General features: G+C 40.3%; 1 protein-coding gene across 3 annotated transcripts in view; it reads right to left on the minus strand.

Annotated features, from left to right (window-relative positions):
* Positions 1-272: 272 nt before the first annotated feature.
* Positions 273-14,735, minus strand: part of ror1 (receptor tyrosine kinase-like orphan receptor 1) — a 233,570-nt gene continuing 219,107 nt past the window's right edge. Inside the window, exons 8-9 of one of the 3 annotated variants that reach the window (XM_078407514.1) lie at positions 13,954-14,156; positions 273-1,790 (exon numbers count right to left, since the gene is read on the minus strand). In XM_078407514.1, coding sequence (XP_078263640.1) covers positions 366-1,790; positions 13,954-14,156 — 1,628 coding nt within the window. In that variant the 3' untranslated portion in view covers positions 273-365. Of the gene's footprint in view, positions 1,794-13,953; positions 14,157-14,735 lie in introns of all 3 variants that reach the window. The other 2 variants (XM_078407513.1, XM_078407515.1) reach the window with 2 other exon arrangements.

Consider the following 14,735-nt stretch of genomic DNA (forward strand, 5'->3'; position numbering starts at 1 on the left):
TGCTAACAGACTACACGAGCTGTGTTATCATGTATATAAATCTTCGTTTTGTTCCCTATTATCTTTCTAAAATCGGATTATACATAATTATAAAAACTGTTGAAACAAATTCTAAGAATATATATATATGTATGTAGGCACACAATGTTGGAGTACCTCAGCGGGGCAGGCAGCATCTCTGGAGAAAATGAATGGGTGACGTTTCTGGTTGAGACCCTTCTTCAGATGAATGGTCTCGACCCGAAACATCACTCATTCCTTCTCCAGAGATGCTGCCTGTCCCGCTGAGTTACTCCAGCATTTTGTGTCTACCTTCGATTTAAACCAGCATCTGCAGTTCTTTCCTATATATGTATGTATATATTTTACAATTCAGCTCTAATAATGGATTCATTTACCAACTGGCCATCACTCTCCCCCCGTAGTGTTGCCTGTATTGGGTCCATTTGCATTGTTTTGTGGGATATGTGTGCAAAGATTGGCACACTAGTTCCACTAGGATGGCTTGCCATGGATAGATGATGAGATAGCAATGGAGTGTTTGCGTCATGATTTAATCCTGAAGAAGGCAAGCTTGTCACATGACCAGTGCTCGTCGATCCACTTCCGCTGCTGGGTGATCGGCTCTTCGGTGGTGGACCATGCGGAATGATTCGTGGCGGTCCTTGCTGGTAATGGGTAGCTGGATAGGCAGCATATCCTGCTGGGATAGGATAACTGTTAACTTGAATGAATCTTTGATGTTGGGCTATTTGTGGACCAATGAGGCCACCAATCTGGCCCTGGGGTATGCCCTGTGCTTGATAGATATGAATTGGATACCTTGTGTTACTGAGATTACTAACTGGGCTTGCACTGAGAGATGTCGTCTGGGTTGTGGCATTCCCACCGGATGGTGTCGTGGAACTGGTATGGCTTGATAGTCCTTCCCAGGATCTAAGCTTGGCATGAACATCCTTAAATCGTGGTCTTCTAGCTGGGATCTCATTCCAGGTTTCTGTCATTAGGTCATAGATTCTAGGAGGGCAATCCTCTGGGCATGGGAGTAATTGCCTCTTCCTTACCATTTCTATCACCTCTTGATTAGAAAATCCATAATATGGTTGCAGCCCAAAACTAAAGATCTCCCATAGCACCACGCCGAAAGACCAAATATCTGAGTCGCTAGAGAACTTCCCAAACAGTATAGCTTCAGGAGGCATCCACCGAATTGGAAGGAGGGTCTTATTCTGTACCCTGTAATAATCAGCAGCATATATTTCTCTTGAAAGACCAAGATCAGATATCTTCACTCTAAGTTGCTCACCAATAATGATGTTGCGTGCAGCAAGGTCCTTGTGAACAAAAAAATGACTGGACAGGTATTCCATTCCGGCTGCTACCTGGATGGAGATGTGCAAAAAATCTGCATGGTCCAGGCTTGATTTGACAGTTCCATCTTCATCACTGCTGCAGCCAACATCAGAATGGGGTGATCTCATGATGAGGAATTCATGAAGGTCACCATGGTTCATGTATTCAAATAGCATGCAGACTGGTTGCTCCTGTGTCACCAGCCCAAGTAGGCAGACAACATTGGGATGATGCAGTTCTGACATCAAGGATGCCTCCTGCTGGAACTCTGCCCAAAGCTGAGAATTACCAAAGTCCTTGAGGGTCTTTATAGCAACAAGTTGCGCATGATCCATTCCTGGGAGGTAAAGATGACCTTTGTAGATTTTTCCAAAAGCACATTCTCCTAACTCTTCCATAAAACGAACGGCAGAAAGAGGCAACTCCTTTGCTTTGCTCTGCTAGATAAATAGAAAATAGACCAATTAAGTTTTTAGATTAATAACATTAAAAAAATATATATATTGAAATTATTTCATTGATGCAATGAAACGCAATTAAGCTCCTTCTCTTAAGAACTGTGATAAATTAAATTATAAGTGGTTTGTTTCAAATGATGCAGATAAAAGCATAAAGTGAGACATTTAACCACCTGCAATGGGTATCTTTTCAACCCACCCTAATATTCACCTTTTCCTTGTTTAGGTTATGGCAGCAGTGATTTCCTGTGGTATCTTACTTTTCATCTTTTTATCATAGGATTGTGTTGAAAGGATATTGCATCACCACCAAGCCTAATATTGCCATTAAATGATGTCCATGGCCACACTAACAGGCAAGGATATTGAATAGCGAACAGGAGTAAGCACACTGAATTCATTTCCCTCTTTCTCGATCAAAAGCATTTCAAAAATTGCAGACAAACCAGATGAGAATCAGCTGCCTAGGCATAGGCCAAGGATCACCCAGGATTTGCTGCTCTGTATGACTCTGTGTAACATTAAGCAAGAAAGATGCTTAATCACCATGTCCCCAAAGGGAACTGTAATGACCTTGTTAAGTTTAATGTGTGTGATCCAAGAACAATTGTGAAGCTTGTATCAAAAACACAGCCATATTCCATCTGGGACACCTCAGCCAAAAGACTTAAAACAAAAATTCAGATTTGCATGAAAATATTGCAATTTACATTTTTCGATTACATGGACCCTCACTTATCAGCTGTGCACTTTGAGAAAATGGTGCTAATGGCTCATAATTTGTCCTTTGCATAAATTGACGTGGAAATTGAGAACTGTGCGCACAGGGCCCCCCAACCTGTGTTCTCGGCAGTTTGAGTCTGTGGCGGGAGTGTACAGTTGGATTTTTTACCCTTTTGATGTGGATGGTTTGCTCAGAAATGCCACACCATCAGAAAAAAGAAGAAAAGCAAGCAGAAGCATTAACCTCTCTTGCAACTTTGAACATTTTTTTTCCAAAATAGGCTGTAACTTGTAATAGGTGGCTTTTTTTTTTAAAGTGAAAAACACATACTATGCTTCTAGTTGCACCTCATAACTCAGGATCTTGTTTTAGAATACTAGAGGCTCTACCACTTAATAAACACCATTATGATCCTTCCAAAGCTGCAACAGATTTGAAAAATGAACCCATGCATTGCATAGCGATGGCAGGAAATAAAGTTTCATTATAAGTGCACAGATGGTCTGTATTAAGAGCAAATCCTCAAGGGCAAGGTTGTTTTAAGCTGACATACACTATATTATATACCCAGTAATAAAAGAAAATTGACCTCTCCATGACTCCTGGTGAATTTTATTTTTGTCTCTTCACACCGATACTGGATGACTATCAAAAGAGAAAAGAGGAGCCATAACTTTAAAGATCCAAGAAAACCTACATCTCAACAGGAGGCTGTAAATCTGCTTGTTGTTGTTTGACAGACTGGTCTTGTATCCAGCCGATCAAACTGTACAGCAAACGAAAGATACACACTCGGTTCCCAGCCAAGATAAACTGAACTCAGTGGAAGAAAAACAACTGACTCCAGACGGGCCACATTTCTGCATTTTCTCTCCCTCTTTCTTAAAAAACCACTTATGTTAAGTACCAAGCAAGTCTGGGTTTCATTTACCATGTTTCAAAAAAGAAACAATTAAAGACACTATATCCTTTATGTTTTTTGTTCCCTGGATCTTCACTGGATTCTCCTTTGCAAATTACTGAAACATAAACTCCTCATGTATAACTTTATTTAAAAAAATCTTAACATTCCTGATCTTGCACACGCAAAATAAACCATGAAGCAATTAAACCTGCATTGTGAAAGTGAGGATATGAACTGGAAAAAAATCAGAGACCTATATATAGACCAGGACCAGCTTTAGACTTTATTCACTGTGGGTGCTGAGTTCGGTGATTTTCACTGCAACTGTCAAGGGTTACTCAATTGCCCTCCATGCCCCTGGGTAGGGGAAGCGAGAGAAAACAAAAATCAGCTAAGATTGTTGTACATTATTCTACTGCAAAGTATGCTTTATGGACACTGGGGGGAGGGGGGTGGGTGGGGGGAGGGTCAGCTGTGATTGCAAATGCAGTCAACCAGATTGTCAACACTTATTGAAATGGTTAACATGAAAAACAGCCATTTAGATGAAATACTAGGTTACTGCTGATGGTTTTAGAAGCAGTATGAATCAGGCACAGCCATGAAGCAAATAGTGGAAGAAAAACTGACAAAATAAATTATAGATCAATCTCATTTCAACAGCTTTTCAGAACAGTGGTACCTCATTGTTATGGAGGAGGATGTAATGGTGAGAATCTCACCTAATGGATATATTAAGTTAAAATATTGAAGGTGATGGGATTATGACTGAACATATAAATATACCAGATATACATACAACCAAATTTCCAAATATACTGGCCAGAAAATTCATACACAAGAGTGTGGCACACCAAGAACCATTCGATCTTCTGTCTGCCACTGGAAAATTCAATGCTACATGAGGCTCAGGGGATGTTGGATTCTACGAAATGGACCTTATTAAAGAGTAAGACTTTCCTTAATGCCCTGGAGCCTCATATACAGATGAAGAAAAAATAATTGGCAAGATCGGAAATGTGGCTGCAGTTGATTCTGGGTCCCGATGGTAGCCTGGATTATTGTGGAGGAAGAAGCAGGCAGAAGGGATAATCTCTTTGAAAGATTGGGGCTGGTGAGATGGAGGGAGGTTTATTCGAAAGGATTGGGGCCACCACAAAGGCAGGCCTAGAAGGTGATTATGTTGGAGAAATGGAGCCTGGGGTTGTTTCATGGGATAGAGGAAATCACCTGAGGGTTGTGAGTTTTATGGGATGGGTGTGGACTGGTACACTGGGGAAGGAGGTAAGGAAGGTGGAAATAGCAGGCCCCAAAGACAGTAGACAGATGTGGTGACCTCCCCAGCAGCAGGCTGAGTCCTGGTCAGAGAAGCAGTCTTGAAACTATGTTTGTGCAGAGAATCCAGTGATGAAAAGCATAGTTGTTCCAAGTGAGCCCAGCGACCGATTTGCCATAGAATCATGTGGACAGATCTCCCCGAGTCTAACTTGTCACTGCATGGGATGTAGTCATAAAATGTATGATGATGTAAAATGTATGATGTCACAACAGGAAGTACTTGATCAAATTTCCAGTATAGCACAATTTGGTCTGGAAATCATCAGAATCTAGTTCGACCAGAATAAAATGATGGCATTGAAAAAAAAATACACATCCAAATTACAGCCTTCTTTTCTAAAGGAAAGTATTGAACTTCTTTTCCTCTAGACTTGCCTTTGCTCTGCTAACAAGCAGTTTGAATCGTTTACTTGGCACAGGATGATTTCCCTTGGTCCTGCAAATGTTCAGTCCACTATCTGTTATTTCTGCCAGCACAGGAATGAAAATGTAAAAATTGTCCCTAGTGGGTGTAGGATAGTGTTAATGTATGGGGATCGCTGGGCGGCACGGACTTGGTGGGCCGAAAAGGCCTGTTTCCGGCTGTATATATATGATATGATATGATATGATATGATATATTCTAAACAAGTTTAATTCACAGTGCATTCATTTTCAGATGCCACTATTTCAAAATGTAAACCATTGTAATCAGAAATCTAGCAGTGTGTGTGTGTGCCCCACAGGGGTAAGATGTGGGTTTGTATTCATCGTCCTCAGCATTTCCAATCTCTCAATCTCAAAGACACAATGCTGCACAAAGACGCAGCAGAATAAACTCAATAAAGCACTTTCCATATCTGCTTCACAAGCACCACTAATAGAGAAGGATCAGGAGGAATGGAATTAGTTTTCTCATAAAAGACTTGCTCTTCCATTTTTGACTTTGTGAAAGAACTGGGGAGTGCATCTGAGAAGGTCACTCAGCTGTGCTCTTAATACAAAGTCCAATAAATGGTCATTAAAGAATGGTCTGCAGAATAATAATCTGTCTCACAGGCTCAAGAAGATTTTGTTCAGTTTTAGACTACAATAATTTGGCTAATTGCAGTGGGACAACTCCAGCTGATCTCAGTGTACACCACTTAATTGAATTATTTTTAATTGAGAAACAGAAATGCAAGTTCAAAATTTGCTTTAAGAAGCCCAAGATGGTTGAAAAGAAAGAGAGCAGAAAAAGTGAATCAAAATTAATTCCGTTTTTAGAACTGTGAAGATCATTGAAGATGGGGAGGTTTGAGAAAAGTAAACCACTAGATGGCTTTGGGATAGACAATAGATAATAGCTGCAGGAGTAGGCCATTCGGCCCTTCGAGCCAGCACCGCCATTCAATGTGATCATGGCTGATCATTCTCAATCAGTACCCCGTTCCTGCCTTCTCCACATACCCCCTGACTCCACTATCCTTAAGAGGTCTAACTAGCTCTATCTAGAGCTAGATAGAGTTTTGAATTCAAGTGTAATGATGTGCAAGGGATATAAGATAATATAAAGATTGGAAACGAAGCATGTACTTTCAGAAGATTACTGGCTATAACTGGGTAAATGAACAATAAAAGCAAATTTGCAACAGAGGGAAAGAGATTAACGATTTTGGTGAGAGGTACTGTCTGTCAAAAGATAAGTTTTTGTTAAATCGTTTCTGATGGTGTGTAGCAGATGCAACAACAACCTCAGATAAAGAAGCAGTATTCAACTCTTGGGACATGCCTGGACGTTATGAGTTAAGAGATATTGAGACAAAAAGGGGCTAAAGTGAAAAATGAAACCAGACTTCCTGGAGGCAGCTTTAGCAAGAGACGAGATTGGAATTCTATTTGAACTCAGAGCAAGTGAATCTAGTAATGTTGATGGATGAAGTGTGTGGACCTATCAGAAGGACGAGGTTAGACTGGTGAGAAAAAATACCGAAAGGAACAGGACTTGCATTGTTTCACGTTTAGGGAACAGAGGAGATCAGGAGGTAATGAGTCAGATTCTATTCTGAGAGGTCTGCAGATTTAAAGTAACGATATCATGTGCCATGAAAGTACAAATGCTGTAAAAGTATAAGGAATGGACAGTGAGTGAAGAAGGAGTAATGGGTAAGAGAATGAGCAGTGAGGAATTTCCAGTGAGGAAAATGATGACAGGACAAAGTCAGGGCATAAGCCATCGATTGCCCATTCAGAATGATGTGAGTACAATTCAATATAAAATAGGATGAGTTTTGGCAGCAGGTCACAATCCGGATTTAGCATTTCAGAACCAGTGTTTAAATAACTCAACAAAGACTCCAAGAAGGGCTCCATGGACATGATGCAGACGGCAAGACATTCAATGGAATGGCAATGCCAAACCCCATTCAGGCTGTGGTCATGAGGACAGAACTCTGAAGTTATACAAAGCATGGACAAATTAACAGCAGCTCCAATAACATTGGAAAATATGAGAACGGTATGAAATCAGTTAAAGGGCAAAAGAAGCATTAAACAAGAGCAAATTTCAAGCAAAGGAAAGGTGGTCCCCAAGTAAAATTGATTGAAGAGAAGCTGAAGCAGTTGGTTAGACATTAGACAATAGGTGCAGGAGTAGGCCATTCAGCCCTTTGAGCCAGCACCACCATTCAATGTGATCATGGCTGATCATTCTCAATCAGTACCCCGTTCCTGCCTTCTCCCCATACCCCCTGACTCCGCTATCCTTCAGAGCTCCATCTAGCCCTTGCGTTAAATTCTAATGCAAACATGCTATGGACAATGATAAAATTGCAGTAGAACTAAAGGCCCTCATAAGAATATAGACTGCAAGAAACTGACATTTCTAGTAGAGATATAGCTTGGATGGTGGCTTTTTGCCAACATTATTAAGATCAGAATTAGAGGAGAAAAGAGGGTTTAATCTTTCTCTCTGAGGGTTAAAAAAAAGTACCACAATGAAGAATGTGGATTTCAAAAGAGAATTCCCCTAAATTATGAGAGACAGATGTGCATTGTCATGAGAGGGTAGAAAGCAGATGGTTTCTTTCCAACAGTAAATTTAGATGTTCCTGACAATAAATTTGAAATTCCGGCACTTATTATAAGTTCAACATGGATAGTTGATGAACTTAGTGAAGGAAGGGAAAGACATGTTTAGCTACAGCAAACTCCAATTTGGTGATGCATATCAGCAGTTGAGATGTCAAAATGAATACATTACATGTTGGGACTGTTAGTTGAAGTGGAAACAGTAAAGGAAACTGGAAGAGGAAAGCTATTTTGTCTTGTACTGAGTGGTGATAACATAATTGAAAGGACTATCTAAAGATGGCGTGCTTTCGACATTAGGAAGCTCAGTTGATAGACATACAAAAAAATTACTGGGCTGCTAAAGCATCCTGGTTTAAATGATAATCTTTGCCAATCCTTCTCACTCCTACACAGTCAGCATAAGGGATCCTGCAAACCCCAGAACCCAGAATCATGCCTTCAAAAGTCATTCTCATAAAAAGTATAATAGATCAAGAGAAACTCAAATAAAAACTATGCTTGTGTCACGTTAATAACTTTTTGATGATTGCACATTAATTAAAATCATGCAATATTCTTGGAGCCAAAGTTGGCTTCTCTGATTTTTCGAATGGATGCAAAGGGAAGATAAAAAACATTTTCCAGTACAGATTATTCAGCTATTACGCGTTTCCCTAATGCCAAATAGATATAATGCAATTGACAAATAAGGGAACACGTGGGCCAAATTGATCACAGTGAGATTTTGATCAGGAACTGGAGAACCCCTTAAAAGTTACTTTAGAAATTTGCAAGCAATAGAAATACTGCCGTAGTGAAAAAAACAGCCTTGGCAAAAAAATATTGTTTGCGAGTAACATCCTCGGTAATAAGCCCCCAAATCTGTTAATTTCACCATGGGCAGGCATTGAAATTGGCAAGCATTTGTTTCTATTGATATTTGTACTACCATACTCTATTTAACGTACCGCCTTTAGTATTTTCTGCTGGCAGTAACAAAATAAACTTAAAGTTATCAAAAATACACGTATTTTGGAAAATCGTGCAGGAAAAGTAATGTTGTTATTGTAAGTCTCAAACCTTCTAGCCCCTAACCCCCCTTTTACCCATTGGCACAGTTATTTTTATAATGCAATTTTCTGTAATGTAAGGTTTCTTAGGAACACAAATGTCAAATTATAGCAGAACGACCTGTGTGGTTTTATGCCCAATTAATTTAGGGGAGGATTACTGAGGAATATACACTCCCCATATAAGATACATTTCACAGACACATGCAAACCTTAATGTGGAACATTTGTACCATACTTTGTGATACTGATTTACAAATATTGGACTCAACGTCACAGTTTCCTGATTGTTTTGGCCGTGATGCTTCCTATCATGGAAAGTCATGACTCTGCTCACTGTTTAGACTCACATGGGTCAAGTACAGAACAAGTTGGGGGCAGGATAAACCCAGGTAAACTGTGATGATAAACATTATGCCGGTCTGAAGAGCCAACTGGCCTGTTTACTCTTCTGCAGCCTTCTGTATTTTGTGAGGTATGAAGAAAGATTGAAATATTACCATGCCCTCGCAAAAACCAAAAGCTTTCCAGTGAAAGAGGAGGAAACTTGGCCCCTATAAAAGCGCAGTGTTCCCTATCACATCTTTGGAGCTGCACTGATGAATTGTCTGCTGCAGTTTTGCATCAATAAGCTACATGAGGTTGCCAACAGCAGTTTTACTGAAAGTCCAGCAGAAAATTGTGAAAGAAACTAAACTGTCTCTGAGGGAGGACCAGTCATCTTCATTTACCCTCACCTCTACCAGTCACAAATGGTCAGCAAAATGCAAGGTCCAAGGAAACTGATGTGTAAAAAAAAACAAAATATGTCCTTGGTAACTTGAGCTAGGTGCAAAATATAGTAGTGGCTGCTTGACTTTGACAGGGATAAAATTTGGATGTGAAGTATAGTGCACAGTTGGTAAAAAGATGTGTAGGTGCAAAACCTCAAATTTCAACACTTTAACTTATAAGGATTTTTTTTTTCCTGAGCTCAGGGTGTGTCCTTTCAATTCAGTGATGGCACGGCAAAGCATGCAAAAATAAAAGATGTCAGGATAATTTTTACAGGTAGAAATTTATTGATTTATGTTGCAGACATAATACTACAAGTGTTGATTTAAAACCCCAATGCAGTGGAAGTCATGTTCAATGGTGGAATATTCAATTATAAAGTTGAAACATGATACTTAACCATGAGGACCAGATTCATCTTTTTAAAAACTTCGTTCAGTTTACTTTCTGACTTATTTTTCTTTGGGAACACTAACATTAATCTGACACAGAATTGCTTGTAAATGAGCATTGGACGAAACAGCGAAAATGATTTGCCTCTCAAGCAAGACAGAGCTGGTGATATGGGCCTGGCCCACACAGGCAGAACAGCTCCCCCATACCTGGGAATGTATACTTCATATCATATCATATATATACAGCCGGAAACAGGCCTTTTCGGCCCACCAAGTCCGTGCCACCCAGCGATCCCCGTACATTAACACTATCCTACACCCACTAGGGACAATTTTTACATTTACCCAGCCAATTAACCTACATACCTGTACGTCTTTGGAGTGTGGGAGGAAACCGAAGATCTCGGAGAAAACCCACGCAGGTCACGGGGAGAACGTACAAACTCCTTACAGTGCAGCACCCGTAGTCAGGATCGAACCTGAGTCTCCGGCGCTGCATTCGCTGTAAAGCAGCAACTCTACCGCTGCGCTACCGTGCCGCCTCTTCATCTTGTTTGCATTTTAAACGAATAGTATTATTGCCTGAATTGTTAATAGTACCCTGTGAAACACTGCCAAAGATATAGGAACAATACTTTTATAAAGTTGAGTTTCATCAGGCAGTCATGTAGTTTATTTTTTGAACTTACAATATTCTTCCAAAAAATTCTTAAAATGCCAATTTTGCACTGGCTCTTTTTGACTGGCATTGCATGGCTTTCAGAGAAATATTTTTTAAAACGTTTTTGGGGTTATCAAGGCATGAGAAATCTGTGACTGGAAAGTGGGACTCACACTTTTTCAGCACCAGTGTTAGTATTCCCAATGAAGTGGCGTGCAGGTCAGATGCTGCCTAAAGCAAACTTTATTCTTCAGAGTGGCTTGTTGGGTGAGGCTGGAAAACCTAGAATTCTGGGCAATTCATTCAAAGAAGTCTCAGCTGTCATTCTGATCAAACATTGCAAAATGGGGAAACATCACCGTTACGGCGGGATGTTTAGCTGAATAAGCAGCCTTCCCCACTGTGGGCCAGCAACTGGAATTGGCGCAGTGAACAGTACGCTGTTTAGCTAGCAACTGATCAATTGCAACCAGAGAACAGCTGCATAGGATGATTATGAATTTGAAGAACGAGACACAAAAAGCTGGCATAACTCAGCAGGTCAGGCAGCATCTCTGGAGAAAAGGAATAGGTGACGTTTCGGATCAAGAACCTTAGAGTCAGGGGAAAGGGCAACAAGAGTAGATTCTTTTTTAGATTTAGATTTAGAGATACAGCGCAGAAACAGGCCCTTTGGCCCACCGGGTCCGCGCCGCCCAGCGATCCCCGCACACTAACACTATCCTACACCTACTGTGTAGTGCTGGTGTTTTGCCCAGAATAGGAATCCCAATAATCATCAAGAGAGCAATTTCACAAATTTAATCAATCCATTCTATCTCAGTTGTGTGTCACTAAATGGAAGGTGATATTGTTCCATTTATTGCAAGTCCTTAATCACACATATTTTTAGATTCCAAGTACCAGCAAACCCATGGGTTGTCTTTTTCATTCTTTGCCCATTATTTCATGTTGGTTTGTACACTGAAGGGCTTCAGCAATATGGAACAAGGTGGGTAACTTAGCACCAAAATAATTATTGGGCTCAGATTTATCACATGCTGGAGATGTTTAACTCCCCAAACAATGACACCCCGCAACCTGGGCCTATTGTGCACAAGGCTCGCGTGAAGGTTCCAATAGGAATTAAGGAGCATTTTCAAATTGTGAATGATGCACCATGCAATGGTATGGACACATATCATCAACTTCCAAAAGATGCTTTTGGAAAATGCAGGAGACAACATTTAGATCCATGGGCCCCCTCCCCATTTAGGATTTTACCAATGTTTTGAAATACTTGGAAGAACACTTTATTTTCCATCTAATCTTAAAGTAAAATTGATACCGCACAGTGGTAGTTTAGTCACCAATGAGGTAGATAGTAACTCAGGACTGCTCTCTAGTTGTTCAATTGCCTGACAAGCTTTCACCAACTGCTGCCATCCAGCATTCTAGTCCCCAAGCCATGTGCTGTTTCCAGTATGCCATGCACTGTGGTCCAGCAACAATGCAGACATTAAAACAAACTACATTTGCATATTATGCGGTATGCCACAAATGCATTTCTACCACAATGCAAATTTAGCACAATTGTACATCTTGCTACAATGTACAATTGTACATCTTGCTACAACATCATAGTTGTTCAATTTACAACCTAATAAAATAGGCAATTCAAGGAAGAGCCCTGCGCTGTCTCAGTATGTTTCCAGCTGAGACTGGAATCTGATATTCCCTTTAAAAAGTCCTGTACATCTTATGTGTTTTATCCACTTATGAGATAGATTTCATTACATGGTCTGAAATGTTCCCACTGGGGGTATGATTGTCAGTTTTATCAATGTTCCTCGAAGAATTAGTTTAGTTTAGTTTAGAGATATAGTGCAGAAACTGGCTCTTGGGCCCACCGAATCTGTGCCGACCAGTGATCCCTGCACACTAACACTATCCTACACACACGAGGGACAATTTACAATTTTAACAAGCCAATTAGCCTATAAACTTGTATGTCCTTGGAGTGTGGAGGAAACCCACGCAGGACACGGAGGGAATGTAAAGACTCCATACAGACAGCACCCATAATCAGGATCAAACCTGGGTCTCTGGTGCTGTAAGGCAGCAATTCTGCCGCTGTGCCACCATGCCGCCCTGAATTATACAACGTTCTTCTGTCAAAATTTTAGTACAATTAGTTCAAAGTGTAACAAACCATCGACAACTGTCCAACAAGCCACTTGCAATAAAGGATTTATGTGAAATTAATCAAATGTTGATTAAATACTGCAAAAGATCAATTGGAGTATTTGATAGATTTAGAATGAACAAAAATGTTCAATATATCAGTGCAGATATCGCCCCCTGGTGGTCTCATGATCTTATATCTTTTTTGGCAAACCTTTCTTCCTTTACCCAATGCACATTGTTTTTCACAGAGAAAAAATAACCCCAAGATCCCACATTATAAATGAGTGCAAAAACTACTGAAAACAAGAGGAAATGTGCATTAAAAGTCAATGAATGGATGTTAGTTCTGAAGAAGGGTCCCGACCTGAAACGTCACCTATTCGTGTTCTCCAAAGATGCTAGCTGGCCCGCTGAGTTAATCCAGCACTTTCTGTCTTCGGATGATGGTTAAACTTTTGAGGCTCTTCAGTGAAGGAACTTTCTTAAAACCCGCTCCTACTCCATGAAAAGGTGCAAAGTGCTGGTGTAATTCAGTTGGTCAGGCATCATCTCTGAAGGATATGGGTAGGTGATGTATTGGGTTGGGACCCTTCTTCAAATTCAAATATGTGACTCACTGATTTACTCCAGCACTTTGCGTCTTTTTTTGTAGAGATGCTGCCTGAACTTCTGAATTACTCTAGCACTTTGAGTCTTTTTTTTGTGGAGATGCAGTCTGACCCACTGAGTTACTTCAGCACACAGTCTATTTTTTTTGTAGGGAGGCTGCCTGACTAGCTGAGTTACTCCAACACTATGTGTCTTTATTTGGAAACCAGCATCTGCCGTTCCACTAGTTGTTTTGCTGAATTGTGACAGAACCTTTTTCATGGGTGTAATAGGGATTTCCATTGATTTGCTGTGAAGTAACGCTGGCGCAAAGAGGGGTCAAAGATTTATTGGGAAAGGTTTAACCTTGGTAGGATATGTAATAAATAGAGCACAGAGTTCCCAGTAATGATTGGAACCGATAAAGTAAAATCTAAAATGGAAGTAAAAAACAGAAAGGTGGAAAAATACATAAACATAAACATTTCTTACCTTTGGTTTGTATGCATTGAGCATGGACATTTCAACGTTTTGGCCTCGTACGGGTTTTGGCTGCCGTTGGATGACAGGAGTGGACGACTTTTGATTGTTACGACAAATACAGATAAAGAAGAACAGAAGAGCAATTGCCAGAGGAATTGCCACACTGGGGACCAGGATATAAAGAATCTCCATCTTGGTGTTTTCTTTGGAATCTGGTTGGCAATTAAAAAGTTAATGCTTTAAAAACCAAACACATATAGCACATTGCAATAAGAAAAAAAAATCTTCCTTTTGTACAGAATTTTTTATTACATCAGGTAACCTCAAAAGCGTTTAACAGCCAAATGGAAATTAGAATGCATTTAATTAGAAATGCATGAAACTGTTTTAATTTGATGAGATGAAGCAATGAACTCGTGCTCAGTCGGGTTCCCACAAACAACTATCTGATGCATTATAATTTAATGGCCAAGCAATTGATTTGCCCTGTAAAACGTGCTGGATGGCTGTGGTCTACCACATCAACAATTGTTTCAGGCCCAGTGCAGCAAACCCTGTTCCTGCCGGAGGCAATGTGAGGAGGTGGTCTTGAGGATCCAAAGACGAGAGTTAAGTTAAAAATGTTAAAGGTGACCTACTGAGGCTAGGCCAGGACAAGCTGAGTTTAGTTTATCTTAGAGATACAGCATGGAAACAGGTCCTTCAACCCATCGAGTCCACACTGATCATCCACCACCCTTTCACACTAGTTCTATTTTATCCCACTTTCTCATCCACTCCCAACACATTAC

The sequence above is a fragment of the Rhinoraja longicauda genome, chromosome 11, assembly GCF_053455715.1.
Source record: "Rhinoraja longicauda isolate Sanriku21f chromosome 11, sRhiLon1.1, whole genome shotgun sequence".
Classification (NCBI taxonomy): Eukaryota; Metazoa; Chordata; class Chondrichthyes; order Rajiformes; family Arhynchobatidae; genus Rhinoraja; species Rhinoraja longicauda.